Source organism: Sapajus apella, unplaced genomic scaffold (assembly GCF_009761245.1).
Source record: "Sapajus apella isolate SASKATOON/1434 unplaced genomic scaffold, GSC_monkey_1.0 scaffold58, whole genome shotgun sequence".
NCBI lineage: Eukaryota > Metazoa > Chordata > Mammalia > Primates > Cebidae > Sapajus > Sapajus apella.
In genome coordinates, this window is record NW_022436998.1 from 8,826,070 (window position 1) to 8,848,226 (window position 22,157).

At 38.8% G+C, this 22,157-nt stretch overlaps 1 protein-coding gene and 1 long non-coding RNA gene across 2 annotated transcripts in view; one reads left to right on the top strand and one right to left on the bottom strand.

Annotated features, from left to right (window-relative positions):
- Nucleotides 1–11,835: 11,835 nt before the first annotated feature.
- LOC116528443 lies at nucleotides 11,836–12,638 on the bottom strand. The gene is made up of 2 exons (XR_004259025.1): nucleotides 12,548–12,638; nucleotides 11,836–12,437 (listed from the first exon to the last, which is right to left on the bottom strand). It is a non-coding gene; the product is annotated as an uncharacterized LOC116528443 (long non-coding RNA).
- The window catches only part of PRKG1 (protein kinase cGMP-dependent 1), a 1,332,247-nt gene continuing 1,322,219 nt past the window's right edge, over nucleotides 12,130–22,157 (top strand). Inside the window, exon 1 of the mRNA XM_032245676.1 lies at nucleotides 12,130–13,419. Coding sequence (XP_032101567.1) covers nucleotides 13,154–13,419 — 266 coding nt within the window. The 5' untranslated portion in view covers nucleotides 12,130–13,153. The remainder of the gene's footprint in view (nucleotides 13,420–22,157) is intronic.

Genomic DNA, 22,157 nt, shown 5'->3' on the forward strand with positions numbered 1-22,157 from the left:
ACAAGAAAAATTATCTGGCCCTAAATGTGAATAGTGTTGAGGTTGATAAAACCCTTCTATATAAACGAAACTGTACTAGCTCTAATTGCTTAAACCATCTAGACACTGGTTTACGCGGCTGTCTCTCAGGCATGTTTTAGAAAAGGTGTGTGTGTGTTTGTATGTGTGTGCGCATGCGCACGCCCACATGCACACGCACGGAAAATTAGGTTATTTCTATAATCTGTTGACTGTAAGATCCTAGCCTACCCATTTATTTTACTCTTTTGGAGACTGCTATCCAGAAGAAGCCCATGGAATTATGGAAATCCAGCAAATGTGAAGGTTAATGCTTTTTAGAACACATCTTAGGATGACACATTGCATCAGTGAGAGGACAGCTGCTATTGATCTGCATACCCAGTGTAAGTAGAATCAAGCGTAAGGGTAATGGAAGGCCAAAGGGAAAGATGCTTTCTGCTCTTTCTGGATACTGTTTATTAGTAAAGCTAAGTCATTTTATTCGTGAAATTGATATCTATACATTTAAGAAATCATAGAAATTCAATGATTTCAAAAAATTTTCATGATCTGTTATCTTGATTGCAGTGGTAGTTTCATGGGTATAAATATTTGTCTACACTGATAAGATTTTACAGTTTAAATGTGTGCAGTTTATTGTATGTAATTTTCCTCAATAACATTATAAACGTTGTATGCAGTGCACATAAGTACATTCTCACTGTAGAAAGTTCAAACAGTGTATACAGTTCCCAGGTCTCCTCACTTCTGCTCCCCTTCCCTCTGGTAACACTGTTGTTTGGTTACACATGTATTTTACATAGATCATGTAAACACGGTCATGTAAATGAAATCACAATGTTTTTCCTTGTTTTTTTTTTTTTTTTTTTTCCTACTTTCTGTCATAACTTGGACCTCTTCTTATAGTTCTATTTCATTCTTTTTAGGGGGCTACATTTAATTTTATGACATATCATCCATTATTTAAACACTTTTAGTTGTAAGGGTTTTTTTCTCTTTTATAAACAGCAAAAACACTTTGTATATACACATGATTATTATGTCTATAACCTGAACGTTTAGAATTAGGATTGCTGAATAACAGCTAACACATGTTGCAATTTGGATGGCTACTGCTAAATTACTTGCTACCAAGGGCTTTAGCAACAACTTACACGCTCATCAATATTTGGGAGGGCGCTTTTGTTCACAACTTTGACAGTAAAGAATATTATCAATCTCTTACGTTTTGCTAATTTGACAGATAAAAATAAATTTTGTTCGAGATGAATGTCTTTGTTTTTATCATTTTGTATTGGACATTTGTATTTTTTAATTTTGTATTGGATTAGGTATTCCGTTGATTCGTAGGAGTGTTTTACATTATATGAACACAAACTGTCTCATATATTTATAAAGCATTATCAATGATTAAACATACAATTACTATATAATCCAGCAATTCCAGTTCTGGATACGTGCCAAAAAGAAATGAAAGTAGAGACCTGAACAGATATTTGCACACCAATGTTCACAGTTTTATAATGCACAACTGCCAAGAGGTAGAAGCCACCGAAGTATCCATTCGCAGATGAATGAATAAACAAAATGTGGCATTTACAGACAGTGGAATATTATTCAGCTTCAAAATGGAAAGATATTCTGGTACATGTTACAACATGGATAAACCTTGAGAACATTAGGCTAAGTGAAATAAGCCAGTCGCAAAAGGACAAATGCTGTATGATTCTACTTATACAATGTGACAGTTACTACTGAGTGTCATCTTGATTGGATTGAATGATGCAAAGTATTTATCCTGGGTGGGTTCGTGAGGGTGTTGCCAAGGGAGATTAACATTTGAGTCAGTGGGCTGAGGAGGGCAGATCCATCCTTAATCTGTTGGGCACAATTTAATCAGCTGCCAACAAATATAAAGCAGGCAGAAAAACATGAAAAGGCAAGACTGGCCTAGCTTCCGAGCCTACATCTTTCTCCCATGCTGGATGCTTCCTGCCCTCAAACATTGGACTCCAAATTCTTCTGTTTGGAGACTTGGACTGGCTCTTCTTGATCCTCAAGCTTGTAGACAGCCTATTATGGGATCTTGTGATTGTATGTGTATGTGTATATATCCTATTTTATATATATCTCCTATTAGTTCTGTCTCTCTAGGGAACCCTGCCTAATAAGTATGAGGTACCTAGGGCAGTCACATTTAAAGAGACAGAAACTGGAATGGTAGCTGCTGGTGGCTGGTGTAAGGAGGGAATGGAGAGTTATTACGCAATGAGGTTCACAGTTTCAGCTTGAGAAGATGAAAATTTTCTAGAGATGGATGGTGGTGATGGTTGCAGAACAATTTGAATATGCTAAAAGCCACTGAACTATACATTTAAAAATGGTAAAAAAAAATGGCAAGTTGTATATTTTTTACCAAAATAACAAAATGGAAAATAAAAACATGTTTTGTTTATAAACTTTATGTTTTTATTATTGACCCATTAAAAAATTATCCACCACATTCATTTAATTACTATAGCTTCATAGTATATTTGATGATAGGGCAGCAATGCAATTTTTGTTGTTTTTCACATATTTTTCTTATTCTATTTTAATATTTGTTTCACATAAATTTTCAAATCAATTCATCTACTTCTATTTTTAAAAATATTGTTGGAATAACACTGAATTTAGAGATAAATCTATCTGGGGAGAGATATCATAATCATCATCCAGGAAATTTTGGTTAATCACACTATTCTTACTTTCCTAAGTATAGAAAATTAATTTTTACTATTGAAAATTATTCTTATTTATAATGTGCTTTGTAATTTTTTACACCTATACTCTCCAATTTTTCTGTAATATAGTATTTCATCGTTAGCAATTTTAAAACTGCTTATTTGCTTGATACACACTCAGGCATTCTCTATTATGCAGTGTAATAACTGTTTAGTAATTTTTTCTTTCCTTGGAAAAATGATTTAATTTGTACAAAATCATAATAGAAATTTTTGTTACTCTAATAAAATAATGATAATTCAAATATATGATTTCTTAAATTAACAAGTATACGTATTTAAATTTGCAAGGTTAGCTCTGTCAGAGTAGTCTATTTCTTTAAGCAACTTAATTATTTTAAACTTATTTTCCTGGTGAATGAATTTTCACACTCCCAAAGAAAAGCAGTCCTTATAGAAGAAGTAAAAAAAAATGAGGCTCATTTTAAATGAGCATTAAACCCAGTGAGGAGACTGTAGTCCTACTTTACTGGTGCCACAGATAACATTTAGTTGTTTTCAAATATCTTTTTGGAAGCTTCCATATGTTATTTACTGTAAAAATGTCCGTGGTTATGGCATTATATTAAATCAGCGCCTCTTAGAATAAAACTTCAAGTCCTCGGAGAGGCATTCCAAAAGCCCCTCCACATGTGCTTTCCAGCAAGCATGTGGCCTTGTCTTGCCACACCCATTACACCACCTTCCTATCCCCTGACCAGACAGTTACACAAACAGGTGCCTGAGCTTTTCAGATGACATGTTCATAGAAGAAACCATTCAAAGAGACTATACATATATTCAACAAGGCTCTTCCTTAATGGCGGTTTTTGGTTAGTTTTTTTTTTTTTTTTTTTTTTTGAGACGGAGTTTCACTCATGTTGCCCAGGCTGGAGTGCAATGGCGCGATCTCGGCTCACCGCAACCTCCGCCTCCTGGGTTCAGGCAATTCTCCTGCCTCAGCCTCCTGAGTAGCTGGGATTACAGGCACGCACCACCATGCCCAGCTAATTTTTTATATTTTTTTTTTTAGTAGAGACGGGGTTTCACCATGTTGACCAGGATGGTCTCCATCTCTTGACCTCGTGATCCACCCGCCTCGGCCTCCCAAAGTGCTGGGATTACATGGTTAGTTTTAAATTATAGAGATTTAACTAGTTTTTACATTTGTTTGGAAAATTATTTCTTTGGTTTCAACAAAGTGGGCATGTGTCAAATTGGTCATTTGGTGATTTGGGCTTTCTGTAAATTGCTTTTTGGCAAATTAATCTGTGGAGAACTGACCAAGGCTACCCCACCCCTCTCTCTGTCTCTCCCTTCCTCTCTCTCTCTCTCTCTGTCTCTCTCTCTCATATGCAGACACACTCATAGCTTACTGAATGTTCCCTCTCCTTCCTCTGTAGTATGACAGCACCTTGGGAAAAAGCCTTCTCGTTTTTTCACTATTGCTCTGCCATTAGTCACATGCATATCTGTGTCCCCTAACCCTCGAGCAGCTCCTTCTGCACTCTCCTGAGTTTCTTTAGGGGAGATACTCTGTCTTACTCATCTCTGTATCCTCAGTGTCTAGCAGAGGGTCTGGGACCTGTAGAAAATCTTATTATTGTTGAAAGAATGAAATGAAATACATCTGCTCAGGTAATACAAACATTTATTTTTAATTTCCCTTTCTGAGGAGTGATGCCAGATTCATGATATCCTTAATAAAAAGATTCCTGGCATAAGTGGCTCTTTGTCTGTGTGTTTCCTAGAATGCTAATTTGACATTTGCACAAAGGTAGATCAGTTTGTGTGACGGTGGAGGGGCAGAAGTTGTCAGTCCTGACTGATGACGATGCACTAGAGTCTAACCCTCAGCCACCTGTGGCATTTCCCATCTTGGAAAATGTCTTCACATCCTTCCATTTCTGCTCTTAACATTAAAATATCCAACTGTTCTGAATTGAAGCTTTTAAAGGAATAGTTTTTTACTGACCTACCCAAGATAGAGGAATGATTTAGAAGAAAATTACTGTGACTGAAATAGACACACACACACACACATACACACACACACACACACACACACACACATGGGTGGGGCACACACACGGGTGGGGCACACACACACATCCCAGCACCACCTTATGTTACCCCAAGGTATTCCTGGCAGAGTTTCTTGCTGATGATTTTAGCCACAGTCTGAGTAATGTCTGCTTGCCTGAGTGTTGTAAAGTGATCTCCCTTTATTAGATGAACTCTTGAATGAAGGGTGGCGGTACTGTCTCTTCCTAGTTCAATATCTTCTGCCTTTCTGCCACCTCTCTGCAGACTAGGGGTGGCTGCAAATGATGCTGTGGAAAGGGGAGAGGAGTCCTGAGCCAGAGCATTTGTCAATGCAAAGACTTGTCATTGTAACTCACGGAGTTTTTTAAAATTGTCATGGGAAAGTTTTTAGTGTTACTCTGGTCCTCTCACTTTTATTAAGGCTGCTAAAATGGAGCCATATATAATGCAGATTTGAAAATATAATCAATATAGCACTTGAAATTGTTACTTGTAAATATGAGAATTCTAATATTTCCTGGAATATTGTAAGTTCTATGAAACTATTTTTTACAAAAGCAAATTATAATTTATTTTTATAACAACTGCCTAGGCATTCTGTTAAAATCATTTCCAAATAAATGTGTCCTCATTGAACCTAAAATAGTGAATGAACTATTGAACTAACTATGCAATTTTTATTAGAGACCAAGAAAATCATGATTGTTATACAGCCTTGAGAGACGGTCAAAATAGAGAGTGCCCCTTCTGCCTGTTTTTTTTTTTTTTTTTTTTTTTTTTTTAACATGGAAACTGCTGATTGGAAATAATCTGAGATAAGGTCAGATGAATGTTTCCATTAACACAAAGCAGGTGGGGAAGACTAAGACCAGAGGTTATTTTATTATATTCTTAAAAGACATACATGTCTTATAAGGTTTGGCTTTTATTCTTAAAACACTGGACCATTCCAAAATCATTATTAAATATGTTTAATAAAACCAGTATTACCTAATTTTTTTGAAAGGGAAAGAAAATCTACAAATAATGGCTAAATGAAGGAAGGGTACAGACTGTCGAAATTCAGCCATGTTTCTGCCTTGTTACTGACCAATTTATCCCAAAGTGAAACAGTATAACATATTGCACTGGAATAATGGTCCTGAAATGCAGGCTGTAATAGCCCTAAATTAAGTAACATACTGCCATACAAACCAGGTATTAAATCTTATTTGTGTAAAAATGCATGTTTTTATACAAATGTGTTTATAAATGAATAGAGTGTTTTATGAGGGATACGCAAATAAATGTTACTAGTGAATGATTGGCTCCAGAAAAGAGAACTGGAGAACTGGGATGGGAGAGAGACTTATCTTTCATTGTTCATACTTTTGTACTTTCTGAATTCTGACTCATGTGCATGTATTTTCTATTAAAACAATTTATTTAAAAAAATGTTCTAGCTTGGTTTGGTGGCTTACATCTGTAATCCCAATACTTTGCGGGGCTGAGGCAGGCAGATCATTTGAGGCCAGGAGTTCACTACCAGCCTAGCCGACATGGCAAAACCCCATCTCTAAAAAAATACGAAAGTTAACCAGACTGGGTGGCATAGGCCTGTAATCCCAGCTACTTAGGAGGCTGAGGCATGAGAATCACTTGAACCCAGGAGGCGGAGGTTGCAGTGAGCCGAGATTGTACCACTGCACTCCAGCCTGGGTGACAGAGCAAGACTCTGAGACTCTGTCTCAAAAAACAAACAAATAAAATGTCCTAGGCAGACGAGTCCAATTTCTATCATTTCTACAATCAAAAAAAAATTCAAATAGAAAACTAAACTCAAAAAAGATTTGTATTTTAAAAAATCTTCCAAGTCTCCTCAAATATATGACTTTAGGATTTGAACTGGAAGGCTGAAGGATGTAGGAGCACTTACTTTCCACAGATAACTATGGATACACATTCAGTTGACTAATGAGAATCCAAAATTATTTAAGTATATATCCATAGCTAAATACTTTTTTAAAAAATAAATAATACTACACAAGAGATTTGTTGATATTTTACAGATAAGAAAACTAAGGCTTAGCCAACTATGTATTTGTTCTAAGTCACAAGACTGATTCTCTACATAGGGAAATTACAGTTATATTTCTGCTGTGTAGTAGTTTAATGAATGGTTTCAATCCTTTCTAGAACGTATGTTTGGAAGATTTACACTTCAGTCACATTAGTGTTCTGCTTTACACATAAACATCTTTTATGGAAGGCTGTTCATATTGTCATCAGTATGCTGTAAGCAGTTTATAATTTATAGCAATGTTTAATGTTGCTCAAGCATCCATTAGAAATGCATTATAGTTTCACTGAAAAGGACCCTTTTGGTAAGGCAGTCTTCTGAAAATGGATTACATTTCTAGTGTTTTTAAAGGATATTTTTTAAATGGTAGTCGAGTCATTTATTAGTTTTTACTTGTTTCCTGACAAATTTTACCACAAACTTAGAGACTTAAAACCAACTTATCTCACAGTTTTGGAAGTGAGAAGTTTGGGTACAGCAGCATGACTAGGATCTGTGCTCAGGGACTCACAGCCTGAAATCAAAATGTTAGCCATTCTTCTTTCTCACCTGGAGCTACAGGTCCTCTTGCCAGCTCATGAGATTGTGACAGAATTCAGTTTCTTGCTGTTGTAGGACTGAGGTCCCCACTTCCTTACTGGATGTTAACTAGGAGTTGCTTTACACCCCTAGAGTCCACCTGCATTCCTTGCCATGCAGCCTGCTCCATTCTCAAAGCCAGTAACAGGAGATCTCTCTTGAGTCCAATCCCAATCGCATTTCAAATCCCTATCTCAAGAGGAGCTGATCTCTTCTAAGGACTCGCCTAATAAGGTCAGGCCCACACAGATAATTTTCCTCCATTAAAGTCAAATGACTCGAGATGTTAATTACGTTTAAAAATTCTCTCACGGCATCCCTTTTATTAGTATTGGATTGTGCATTGATTGAGTAACTGGGAGAAGATGCCACCAGGGATGGAAATCTTGGGGATATAAATGCAGTACAAACATTCTCACCACTACCACCACCACCACCAATCCTGTGCCCATCCCCTACTCTCTCCCCTGGTGAGCTATCCTCTTACCAAAAAATCAAAGAACGGATTACATTACCATGTTACTTATATTTATTTATATAGGGTTACATTTAAATAATAAATGATATTTGGCTTTCCTCTTCATTTGATTCTTACCAGGTGCAGGAGAATTTGGTATCTATATCTACACTTTACAGTTGGGATAATTGAGTCTCAGGGGGATGAAATTATTGGCCTCCTCAAGATACATGGCATCCTTGTCTCCAAATTTTAGGTCCATGGTTTTAAATTTACTGCAGAATTTTATTTCTATAATATATTAAATATCAGCATTTTTAGGTCAGTTTTATTTTTCAAGATCTCTAAAAAGAACTACTTTTTTTAAACCCATAGACAGATATCACAGAAAATAATAAAAGGCAATGGTCTTCTTGTATGCCTACATGAGAAAGAATTTGATTTACATCAATAGGACCACATTGTGAAAATAATTTATATACATTTTTCTATAGGAGCTTATGTTTTTGGAAAAAATTACTGTTGTGGGCTGGGTACAGTGGCTCACATCTGTAATCCCAGCAGTTCAGGAAGCCAAGTTGGGTGGATAACTTGAGGCCAGGAGTTCGAGACCAGCCTGCCCAACATGGTGAAACCCTGTCTCTACTAAAAATACAAAAATTAGCCAGGCATGGTGGCAAACACCTGTAGTCCCAGCTACTTGGGAGGCTGAGGCAGCAGAATCACTTGAACCCAAGAGGCAGAGGTTGCAGTGAGCCGAGATCACGCCACTGCACTCCAGCTTGGGTGACAGAGCAAGACTCTGTCTCAAAAAATATATATAAATCTTAGGATTCTTTATGGAAATGCAGTAAACAGAAACCAACTATTTTTGAAGTTTGTTTAATTAAGGCAACATTTCATTTGCTATTTTCATTTTCTGTGTGTTGGTTAATATCAATGTGGGTGTGTTTCAGGACTTCAAGATTTTATCTTGCCCAAGGTGTGACCACACTTTATGATCAAAACAACATGGCTGGTTCAGATGACAATGTTAAAGCCACATTTAGCATGATATAGAATGAATAGAAAATAATATTCTATTAATCAAACAGTACACAGTAATTTTTACAGGACCAATGAGATTCCATATTAACTCTTTCTTCTCGAAGTCTTAAACATAGTTCAAGTTACTGGATGGATGTTGTCTATAAGAAGAGATTGATAATTTCAGAATGTGAGTCACAGGGTAAGTGGAGTTCCATAGAACCATTGAAGGTAGCAAGGTAAAAGGGACCCTAGGTAACTCCTTTTACAAATGATGAAAGTGATCTCAGAGAAGTTAAGGAACTTGCCTAAGGGCACACAGCTCAAGAAGTGACAGAACTGAGATGTGAATATCAATCTTTTGGTTCTAAGTTCAGTACTCATTAGTTCACCAATTGCATCTGTTGGTGCAAAATGTATTGCTTCCAGTCTTTCACAAGTCTTTTCATTTTTTATGACCACAGCAAGTATTTGGGACTAAAGATAAGGTTTGAATTTTGGGAATCCTTACCCGTTTCACAAACTCTATTTTCACTTCCCCAAACCTCATTTATGAGCTTTTCTGCTGCTATCCATGTGAAGCTCACTAAAACCCCCTGCACATGACAATTTTCTTTGGTCTGAATGTGTACAATATGCACCAAGGTCAGTGTTATTCCAAAGGGTGGGGTGATGAGTGTGGTCCACCTGTTCAACAGTAGACACAGTAATCCTTTGTACTTAGACCAAGAGAATATTTTTGGGAGGGGGAGGAATATTCTATTACTGATACTTGTAACTTCTGGTAAATAGAGGCAATAAAAAGCAGGTTAACTTTTAGTCAGTTTTATTATTGTTTTTAAGTTTTGTATAGACCTGTCCTCTCACTGACCACTGTGACGCTGTCCTGGATTAAAGTACAGGAATCCCAGAAGAGCTGCTTACATCTTATACACTTTCAGCCTTTCTAGAAAGTGTCCTTTTGGGATATATTATACATTTCATATATAATTTCAATTTTTAAGCATCTGTGCTTTCAAAAATTGGAATTATATATGAAATGTGTAGTATATCCCAAAATATCGCAAGGAAAACAACTCCGGTAAGGAAATTGATTGTTAAACACTAGAATCTTAGGAATTTATCTGGGTTTATATGTGATTTTTACACTTACTGTGCTCCATTGAGAAAGTTATTTTAGTTTTGCTTGTCACCTGGGCTCACCGAGAAGTGAATATTTTAATGCATTTTGAGTGGAAGCAGTGCTGCATAGAGTATTAAGACAACCTGGGTCAAATCTGGAAAATGTGGCCACGGGTAAATTATCTAGTCTGGCCAAGCATCAGCTTCTCCATGTATAAAACAGAAATAAGTACTAGTGCCTATCTTACGGAGTAAGTGTGGAGATTAAGATCAGTTACACAAAGGGCTTAGCCGTGGGCTGGCACATATTAAATACTCAATAAATGTTGACAGTCATCATTGTCATCATCCAGGCTAAAAGATATCAAATGTAAAAACAAAAGATTTTTAGTCTGACACAAAATTCTGCATCTTTTCTTTATTTCTCACAAATATGAAATGAAAACACTGGGACAGGTATTTAAGGACATAACCCCAACTTCATTGTAATTGAGATTTTTATTTAGCAAATTTCTCCAAGGGCACTAGATGGCGACCTTCTCCTTTAAGAAAAAAAAATCTATGGTTTCATTAATACCCCTGCTTTGACAATGTTATTACTACAGATTTAGAAGTAAGCAACAGAGGGTAAGGTCACATCTTTCAACACTGAATCATCAGAATCATAAAATTTCTAAATTTTCGGGATCTACGCTAGCAGCAACATGAGAGGGAAAGCATGCTTCATAGGTATTAGGTGTCCTGGGCTCAAACTTCTGCCCTTGAAGTGATCTTGGACTTTTCCTCTCAAGATCTAATTTTCCTCCTTTATAATATGAGGTTGTTGGGTTAGATCATCTTCAAAGTTTCTTCAGCTCTAATGTACTATGACATGATTTTTAATAATTCAGTGTTTATTCTTCTACCAGCATGTCTTTTCTCAAGGTTTCCTTATGGTCTAAATTAAATACTTCTTAAGCCAATGGACAAGATTTAATGTCACTAGCAATCAACATTATTTAAATTAAAACTGACTTATTAAAAAATAACTTTTATTTTGGAAGATGGGGATGAATTTAGGGTTTTCAGGTGTGTGTTTGAAATCTAAGTTTAAAGGTTCCTTTTTTTAATAAGCAGAAGAAACATTTGAATATCTTCACTTATAATGTAAGACTTGGAAAAAACCTTTTAAGAGTTATTTTAACACTATTTTTATTTCTTCTGTAAATAGATTTATTTGAAGCTATGCAGAGATTTTTGAATGTGATCAAAGTTTTTTTCTAATGTATTATTTTAAAATGTCAATTATTTTAGTTTTTATAAAAGGATTATAGCAGATTAATAGACGGAAGCAACAGAATAGCAACTGTCAACAACATAGAGAACCCTTTCTCAAACATCAGTAGATGTAGCCAGACTTTAGCATCTGGTGCAATTAAGAAATTCAGATGTGGTTTAAAACATTTTTAATGTATAATAATCAGGTAAGTAGAACAGTAAATAATAAACAAATCTCCAAAATAACATATACACTTGTTTTTCCTTTACTTAGTTGTTTCAGACATGGTAGAATAATTTTTTTGTAAGTAGCCAGTAATTATACATTGATTTTTCTTTTTTAAAGGAAGGTTACTGTTTAGGAAAGAATCTTTTTGGTATCTTTGTTGCGACTATTTTTTTAATTTTTTTGTAAGTAGCCAGTAATTATACATTGATTTTTCTTTTTTTAAGGAAGGCTACTGTTTAGGAAAGAATCTTTTGGTATCTTTTTGCAACTATTCATAAAAAACATTTATTAATGTGTTGACTATTATCTGAAGAAATACCTCTCACTCACTACCAAATCAAACTCTCAAATAAATACTCTCTGTGATATATACAGATAAAAAAGGAAAGTATAAGAATCTGTGAATACCCTATTATTCTACTGTGTCGAATAATAATCCCTTTAGCCTAGGGTAGATGGTGGATGCACAGGTAAGACCTAAACACAGATAATTAAAGATGCAATTTCTTCCCCCAAACTGGAACTGGTAGGATGACCCAGCTTAACACTGGTGGCCACCACTTCAGAGCCACTGAGGACGAGGTTGTGATATAATTTGGATGCTCTCTATATAACATTGAACCAACGGTAGTAGATGAAAAAAAAGCCAGACACAAAAAGTTTACAATTAACGTATGGTCTTTCTCTTCTCCGTAATCATTTGGCTCATTAACATATGTTCAACCAACTTCCCCACCAACAATTTTAGTTCACTATGTCCAGTAAGGCTTTATGCTGAAAAACCTTGGAACTGGTATTGCCCTATCATTCTTACTGGGGTCACAACCATGGGACTTCACAGTAACACACACACACACATACACAAACACACACACACCCCTTCCTTACTGAATCCATCCAGGCATCAAGAACAGAAGTAAAAGGCGAAGACCAAGACGCATTTATGCAGGTTACTGTCTAAAGGCAGTTTAATATTTATGAAATGTCACACACAGACACACACACACACTCACACTCTTTAGGATCCAGTTACAAGCGCTGCGTCATCCGCCAGATCACATGGTAATTGTTGCTATTTCAAGGATCAAGTGGCATAAAGCTCCCCCCCACCCCACCCCCTTCCCTTGGTACCATATAGCGTGGAAGAGTGAGTTTTGTGTGATGGAGTGGGACCAGGCTCTCTGATCCAACCGTCTGCTAGCAACTCGGCTGTTGGTGGGGTGGCGCGCGCGTATTCTCACGGAGCGACTGGGAAAGGGGGACGGGGGAGGGGGTCTCAGGGGAGGAAGGGCAGCTCTAATTGGTTTCTCAATGAAAGATAATCACCTATTCCCGGGAGAGGCTGGAGATTAGCACTCTGCCTCTCCTCTCCATCGCTTTTAGACTTCTCATCCTCCCCTCGGTGCTTTTAGTCCATTCAGCAGAAGCGGATCGAAGCAGGCGGCTCCCCGCGCCGCATTAAGGGGGCACTCCGCGGCGCTCGAGTACTTAGCGCCCATTCACTCGCTCACCCGCGTCCGCCGCTCCCGGCTGCCGTCCCAGCCGCCGCCGCCGCCGCCGCCCGAGAAAAAGTTTCGCGGAGGGGCTCTGAGAAAATGAGCGAGCTGGAGGAAGACTTTGCCAAGATTCTCATGCTCAAGGAGGAGAGGATCAAAGAGCTGGAGAAGCGACTGTCAGAGAAGGAGGAGGAAATCCAGGAGCTGAAGAGGAAACTCCACAAATGCCAGTCGGTGCTGCCCGTGCCCTCGACCCACATCGGCCCCCGGACCACCCGGGCGCAAGGCATCTCGGCGGAGCCGCAGACGTACAGGTCCTTCCACGACCTCCGACAGGCGTTCCGGAAGTTCACCAAGTCCGAAAGGTAGGCGCGGAGGCCGCGGGCCCGGGTGCAGGTCCCGGCAGGCAGGCGGCGCAGAGGCTGGGGGCTGCGGCGGCGGCGGGGGCGGGTCGCCCTAGGGCGCCCCCTGTTCGCTCGCTGCGGCGCGCGGAGTGGGGGTGGCCCCGCGGCCCGGGAATGGGAAGTGTTTATTTTTATTTCTGCCCATCACGTGCTGTGCTTGTCTCCGCCGGGCTGGGAAAGGCGAGCTCCTCGGGGAGACGCGCCCCTGTGGCTTGTGGGGGTGGGGAGGAGCACCGCGGAAAGTTTCCTCGCGCGAGCTAACTTGTGCCCTCCACACTCGGCTGCAGTCGCGCGGCTGTCCCTCGTGCGCCCTGCTGGGGGCGTCCACGCAGGCACCCAACCCTGCCCATTCGGGGGCCTGGAGAGCTTCGCAGTGGCAGCCCCGGGACTCAGGCCACTGGACATGCTCAGTGGGGCTGTCCGGGCCTCCCAGGGAGGGGCGAGTGGAGGCTGGATAGGGTTGGGTTCAACTTAGGTACTGAACTTGCCCAGAACCCGAGCTCTGCTGGCGGGCTCGGGGACGGCAGGGGAGAGGCGGGACAGGGGCTTGTCTGTAGGGCAGGGATCCAGCCTGGAGCATGGGGCCAGGCGGAGAGAGGGTTTATTCACAGGGTCACTTTCAAGGCAGCTGTGATGTCAGCAAGACATTGCAAAGAAACCCCACCTTCTGGACGTTCCTTTGCTCTGATTGTGTGTCTTCCAGAAGTGCGATACCTTGGGCTGCCCTGTGCTTGGAGTCTGCTCGGTGACCTTGCACCTGAAGCAGATTTGGGTCTGCTCCTCAGCCCTGTCCCAAGATGGATACTACGCCCTCCGTTTTTGTTTTCCTCTGAATCCCTTCCTGGAAAAGTTGGGATGAAGAGGGCGGAGGGGTGAGGGTAGTCTGTTTCTCTGGACGCCTCCAGGGCTCCTTCCTTTCTTACTTTCCAGCACTTTAAGACACAAATCCTACCAGTTCAAAGTTGTATGTAGCTTGTTTGGGGTGTGCAGAAGAGGCTGGGTGGATTTTGGCCACAAGTAGGAAGCTTTTGCACTCCACTCGTCGCCTTCACCGGAGAAGGCTGATCGATTGGCTGCAGCATTAAAGCGCCTCTGGACATTAGGGAGAGGAAGTGCAGACTCCAAAGCCCATTACTGGCTTTTAGTCTCTGGAAGTGCAGGGCCGAAAGTACATTTCTCAGGATATTGAATATTGCATTAGGCGTGCCTTCATGCCAGCCTACCTCTCTTACTCCTTCCCTCTTCTTAGATCACTTGCTGTCTGAGTTTGGGGCCCTCAGGGGACTCCTAAACTAGTCCCCCTCTCTGCTTTTAGCTCTCCCACTTTGAAGCAAGCTCTTCCGAAGAACATGTCCTCTCCACTGTCCCCATCCAGGTCAGCTCCAGGGTGCTCAGTGTCTCCGGCTGGTCTTCTTCACCTCCTCCATGTCTGCCTCTGGAGTCCTTCTTGTGTATTGATTATATGGGATGGGGAGCCAGGGAGGCTGAGCAGGAGTTTAGAGTTATTAGAAGGATACCAGGAGCTGGGAGCCAGAGGGGGAAGAAAAACAGGAATCAGGCAGAAAGGACTCATCTTAGGAATTGTGGGACCTTCTGAACAGCCATCTCAGAGGACAGCTTTCAGATTTTCTGAGTGACATTCCACTTACGAAGTGACACTGTTCACATGGCACCTTTGGGCCATCCTGCCTTGAAAGTCCCCCTGTTGGATGAAACAGTGGCATTTTCCTTCCTTTTCTCAGGACTGCAAACAGAGCTACTATCTGGCCTTGCCCTTGCCTGGGAAGCTGCTGCTGAGTCTTGTCTCAGCCGGGCTGTGCATTCCGAGCCGCTGCCCTGCCTTGCGCTCAGCAGCTGGAATCAATCTGCCCACCTCCTTAAGAAGCCACTTCATCAGCGGTCACCCAGCAGCTGCTCGCCTCCCAGGGCTGCCGGGCTCGGGCTTTATCGCATTTTTGAAATTTCAGATTTCTGTGTCTGGGCTATGCCCCTCAAACAGTAACCGCACCGCTTTGCAGCAGGGAGGAGATTTCACCAGGGTGTGGAGGGGACAGGAGAAAAGCTTTCCTTCCCAGAGTCCACTCTCATTCCGAATCTGCTCTCAAAGAAGCAAGAAATCTCTAAGAATGGAAGGAGGTGTTTTTGTTGTTGTTGTTTGTATGTACTGAGAGAAGATGGCAGATATGCACACAACATTCTTCTTCCAGCCCTCTCTCTTCCCCTCCCTTTCCCAACATTTTCATGTTAGGGGTAGGAGCATTCATCATTAGTGGATCATAGAGGTCAGTGCATGTTTGTGTCTATAGCAAATAGCTGGAGTTTTTCTACTTCCTCTCTGTGCTCATTTACACTGGGAGTGAGGGTAAACTTTTTCCCACTCAGCGTTTACTTTCATACTTTCAAATGGAAGTGTGGAGTTTATTTTCAGCAATCTGACTCATTAGAGTTTAACAATTTTTGACAGGTATAATATATGGGGATAGTAACCGTTAGAATTAGGTACGCTTCCTAGCACTTAAAGAGACAGTACTAAATTATCATTGGCTAGCTACCTTATTTTGACCAAGACAGGAAATAATTTATCAAGGTATTTCTGGGATACAACATTTAATATGAAACAAGATGCTTTTAAAATATAAATTGTTTAAGAATGTTCAGGTAAGGATTTGATGAGTAGATAGTCCATCACGTCACCTGGTTTGTTTGTTATTTTTTGTAAAAGGCTGTGCCATTCTCATGGGCATGCTGGGGCTGAAAGAGAATGCTTTATTGCAAAGCTTATGTTTAGTTACGATTTCTGTAGCATTTGAATGATAACTATTCATGCCACAGGTTCATTTCAAACTTTATTAAGACACCCAGTTTTTATACCACCAAGAACAGAAATGTAGTTTGAAAGTTCAGCGAGCCCTTTCTATCCATAGGTTCCACATCTATGGATTCAACCAACTGAAGATCAAAATATTCAGGAAAAAAAATGATTGTGCCTGTACTAAACATGTTGTATAGCCTTTTCTTCTAAACAATATAATGTAACAATGATTTACATAGAATTTATATTCCATTAGGTATTGTAAGTAATCTAGAGATGAGTTAAAATATATGAAAGTATGTGTGTAGGTTTTATGCAGTACTACACCATTTTATATAAGGGACTTGAGTATCAGTGGATTTTGGGATCCTTGGAGGTCCTGGAACCAATCCCGCATACTGAAGGATGACTGTGAAGGAAATTTATTTATTGAAAAGAATGATAAAAAAAAAAAACTTTTGCCTATAAACACTGGTTTAGTGAATGATTGCAATCTTAAAAATTTACGTAATAGGTGACAACAATATCTTAAGCTTGGAATTCATTAACTATTGTAATCTAGTAAGTCCAATTAGCTAGATTTCTATGTGTCCACAGAGGGTATAATGCACAATCTCCATTAAGAATGATCTAAGTATCTAAGGAATGCTTAGATGAAAATTATACTAGGAAAGGAAGATCTGAGCTCTCAGCATAAGTATCAAGTGTACAGTATGATGATCATGTTTAAAAAGAACATATCTGACTTATTGCAGTACTCATTTTCAGACCCTTTAAGAAATGCCCAGTAGGGATCAAGTGATTATCTTTGAAAACTGCAAGCTGTTTTGGACGGCGGTGATGATATTTTACATTTATGTTTAAAATAATGTTTTTCTGCCAAAGAACTCCAAGTGTTTTAGATAGATATCTGTGGATTCTTGATGTTCTTAATGAATATACTCCACATCAAGACTTACCTGTTATCCTTAATTCTTTCCCTTACTTTTTTTGCACACACCTAAATTCCTTGTTTTGGCTGCCTAGTTAGCCAGTGTGTGCTCAGGAACTGCACGCAATTTTTTTTTAATGAGTACAAGCAAAGGTTAGAATCAATATTAATCTGTTACAGAAATAAAAATAGACTGTATTCCAGACTCATTTGAGTTATTCTTGTCATGAATCCCTTGATTCTTGATAATGTAAGTTGATCATTTGGAACTGGAACTTCCTTTCACTGGGGCATGGATACCTTGGGATGCATGCCCCAGAAAATTCATTACCTTTTGCCTCTCTGATCCAATTCACATTTGATTTGACCTTAGGACTAAATCAAGAAGTTTGCCCTACTTTTTATATAAGTAAGTTCAATGAAGCGAGTAAGTCTCAGCTGAATCTTGGGCCCAGAGTCAATTCTTTAATAATTGTTCATATTGAAAATACACAATGCTGTAAAATAGCAATGACAGCAATAATAGAGATAGCTAATATTAGCAATCTTAGAGCTGTGCTGAGTTATTTACCTGCAGTAGCTCCTTGTTTTCTCACAGCAGCTCTAAAGGGCATCCCCACTTTTCAGGTGAGGAATCTGAGGTTTGAAGAAAATTTAAGTCTCCTATCTAAGGTGTCACTACTAGGAAATGCTGTAAAGTTTCAAACCTAAATCTCAAAGATTTTAGAGCCCAAGTACTCAACCACTATACTATGTAAACTTGGAATAGGACTGGTTCTAGCTTAGTAAGTGGGGAATCCTTCCAAATAGGAAGAAATGAACCTTCCCTAAATTAGAATGGGAGTTAAAAGTCTAGGAGCAGTGATAGACTAACCTTATGAGAAAGTGACCAATGAACCCTTGTATCTAGCATGTGTCCATTGGATCTACCATGCCAGGCTGGAATTTTCTCAGTTAGCTCTGCTCTTGGGATTGCCATACCAGTCTTTCATCTTCTTCCTTCCTCATCCAACTTCTCCATCTCAGTGCCGTGTTACAGATGAGTAATACGGTTATGAAGGATGTGAAAATGACCTTGGACACCTCCTTGGAATACCCTTTGCTATTTGTTACTTGTGTCCTTCATGTGAATTATTTTATCCCTACCTTTCCCACCATCAACATGGATTGATTATTGCCTGATAATATGCCAATATGTTAACCTGTTACCTCTTTCTGATGAACATGGTAATATGCTAACAGGAGCATTTGCGAAAGGATATTTATTGAGCTTACTCAGCTGAGAAACATTTCTGACAAGATTTTAAGAAGAGGCAGCCCAAGGAAGGGAAAAGAGGATTTTTAGGCAGCACGGCTTGTAAACATCCTTGTATTTTGCCATATGTGATGTGAAGAGGACAGGACCTGAGTGTAAGATCTTCACATGTGCTTTTAGTCAAAGCTGTACAGGAGGCAATAGTGTCTTGAGTTCAGTAATGAGAAAACTGAGCAAATCATTGTGCAAGTGTCCTTTAAAAAATCTCAGAAATAAGACCAGAAACAAAATTAGGTTGTTCGTTTTTTAAATTTTGCATGGGTCCCAGTGTTTGTGAATTGATGTCTTCAACGTATCTGTTTATATTTGTTATTTAAGACACGTTGATTTTGCTTTGGGGTTAGTTCAGGTTTCAGAGTCATGTGCCTTTTCTAAATGTATTTGTAGTATAACAGGAGTTCTTGTTCCATTTGAATTACCAATACATGTACAGGTTGAAAGTTTACATTTAATCTTGTATTCATTGGAAATTTGACCCTCACAAAACTATTTCTGACAAACGTGAAAAAACAAAAGATGTCATATCTTTTTCCTCTTTCCTGACCAAGGGCCTCTTTCCTAGTGCCCTCTCACCATAGTTGTAGGAGATGCTGAGAGTACGTTAAAACCCTTTCTTTTGATAAGATTTTTCAGGTGATTTTGTAGTTGCTCAGAGTATGAATAATTATTTTCATTTGCCATTGAGAACCTGCTTATCAGAGTTCAGGACCCTTGTTATCTAGGTTTCTTGTAGCTCTTGGAAGTTACTGTGAGCTCTGAGATAAACCAGGGAGAGCATATCCTGTTTCACAAAAATGAAAGCTCAGAAGTTTGGGAATTGTCAGAAAGGAATACTGACCTTGAGTCTAGAGTCATTGGTGTGCTGTGCTGTTGGCTCCCTGAAGAGAAAAGAGGAAGTGAAAAAAAAAATGAAGGGAAAAGAAAAAAATGTGTGTGTGTGTGTGTGTGTGTGTGTGTATATATGAACACATACACACAGATGTGTCAAACTGCCACCACTTTATTAAATTTACAAATGTACATTTCTTATAGCAGTTATTACTGTAAAAACACTCTAGGTTGGTCCAAATCAGTTTCCTGTAGAACAGAGTGTTGACTTCTTGGGTATGTTATTACAAAGTAGATCACAGCATCTAACAGTTTATAAAATGCTTTTGTTTTGGTTTGGTTACATAGCCTGGTGCTTAGCCCAGAACAAGGTACTAGATTCAGTGTTTGCCACTCCTTGTTGAAGTATTTCATCCTACTTCTACTCAGTGATGATTTGTCATCTCCTTTTCCTTGCTCCTGGATCTGCCCGTGTTCTGTGACTATCTTTCAGGTACTTGTTTTTCTTCTGGCTTAACATCTGTAACTCCTATTAGATCTCTTTTATTTGTAGAAGTCATATAACAGTAAATATGGAGTAGATTTCTTACTCAAACTATCACTCTAACCTCTTAAAATCTTTCATGTTCTGAGATAGTTGAGATATTTTATAATTTACATTTTCTGAGGATTCAGAAATAATTATTTATTAATTGTTCATGTTGAAAATACGTGCTTTAGGCTGGGCACAGTGGCTCATGCCTGTAATCCCAGCACTTTGGGAGGCCGAGGCGGGCAGATCACCTGAGGTCAGGAGTTCAAGGCTAGCCTGAGCAACATGGTGAAACTCTGTCTCTACTAAAAATACAAAAATTAGCCAGGCATGGTGGCACATGCCTGAACTCCTAGCTACTTGGGAGACTGAGGCAGGAGAATCGCTTGAACTTGGGAGGCAGAGGTTGCAGTGAACCAAGATTGCGCCCCTGCACTCTAGCCTGGGCAACAGAATGATAGAGTGAGACTGTCTCAAAAAACAAAACAAAACAAAACAACAAAACAATGCTTAAAAATATTTGCACACTGCAAAATGAATATATCCAAAAAATGTATATCTTATAAATAGATTTGTTTTATTATATAACAACTGGTAGTAGAAACTAATCTCCTTGTTTTATTTATTGTTCTTAAACAACAGATTTCATTTTTTAAAATGCTTAGCTTTCTCTGCACTACTCACTAAACATTATTGATGGGTCACCAACTTGGGGGTTTGCTATGTTGATTTTATTTTAAACATTTTTATATTGTTTCTTACGTATGAATATCATAGAAACCCATACTACCTTAGAAAATGTTGTTGTTTTAAATTCAATCAACATTAAGTTTATATCGACTCAAAAGTTTTAAAACACTGTTTGTAATTTATCCTGTCCAATGTGCTAGCTGTATGTTCATCCTTTCTCTAGTGCATATTGATTTTGTATATTTTTGGAAATTAGTCCTAAGCAGTTAATTTGTTATTCCAAGATTTGATTTGGATTGATTTTGTTATGTATTTGAACCCATTGATAGCACTTTCATGTGCAAGATGATAACATGATTGTGCCGATTTCATGTGAGTGTTTATTTATTAAGGCAAATCCAGGAAGACATCTACTGTAATCAGCTTATTAGGATTTAGTTTGATTGTTTTATTTGTAATAGGTATTTTGCAAATATACTTCTTCATTTATCCTCTCGGACTTATTCCTAATTCAGACTGTCCTTCCTTTTTAGCCAATTTAGAAAGAACTTTAAAATGTGTTTCAAATTCTCAGACGTGTCTTTATTCGAGCACCCTGAACACAAACACTGCAAAAGTACTGGTAACAACCTTACAGGATTCTAAAAATAATGATATGTTTGCCTCTTACAAATATTCGTGAGTCTGTTTATTCAACTCTATGGTACCGTGATTGTCTAACAAGAAAATCTATAAGCCTTTGGTTAAATTTTAATATTTTTCTTGATGCTTCTCATTGCCCACATAGTACAGATAATGCTAATTTCATGTATCACATGGTCACCAAGGGACTTGGCTACGTATGCTAAACATTTTCCAAATAGAAAATTCTTTTGTATCTTAGGCTGTAAACCCTTGGGTAGAAACCAGGTCTGTTTACAGTAAAAATTTCAGCCAAGTAAAACCCTCAGCTTACCATACATTTCTCTTCCCACATGCTACTTTTCAGAGAAGAGGTAAGAGCAGCACTATCTAGAATGTTTTAAAAGCAAATTTTAAAAACCCTGAAGACTTCCCAAGAATAAAACCAGTTCATACTCAATTCAGTCTCCTCTCAGAGAAAAATATCACTCCAAAATATTCAATCCAATATCCTATGTTTTACTCTGGCTGACTTTAACTGTGGTGCCAAGACACAATGGTGTGTATTTGATTTGTTGCGAGGTAGAAACGAGTAAATAATGGCTTAAAAATCAAAATTCATGAATAATTTGTTTCTCAAAAAATAACATTGAGTGCACTCACAGACACCTCCCTAGGGATAGCCATTTTCTTGCATTCCAATTGGCTTTCTTGACTGGGAAGATTACAAATATATGGCAGGAAATTGCACACAATCCACAGGCAGTCTTGTCTTTCCACAAGAGTATGTTGCACATGGGAATGTTATCTATTTTGTGAATCACTGCAGAAAAAAATGTTTGAGAGCCTCTGATCTGAGCTATGGTTCTAAAAATCAGAATGTTGACTCTGTGTCACTTAAAGCTACTTATTTATAAGTAAAGGTTGTAAGATTCACTCAATTCTACTTAGCCAGCACCTATGTTTCATA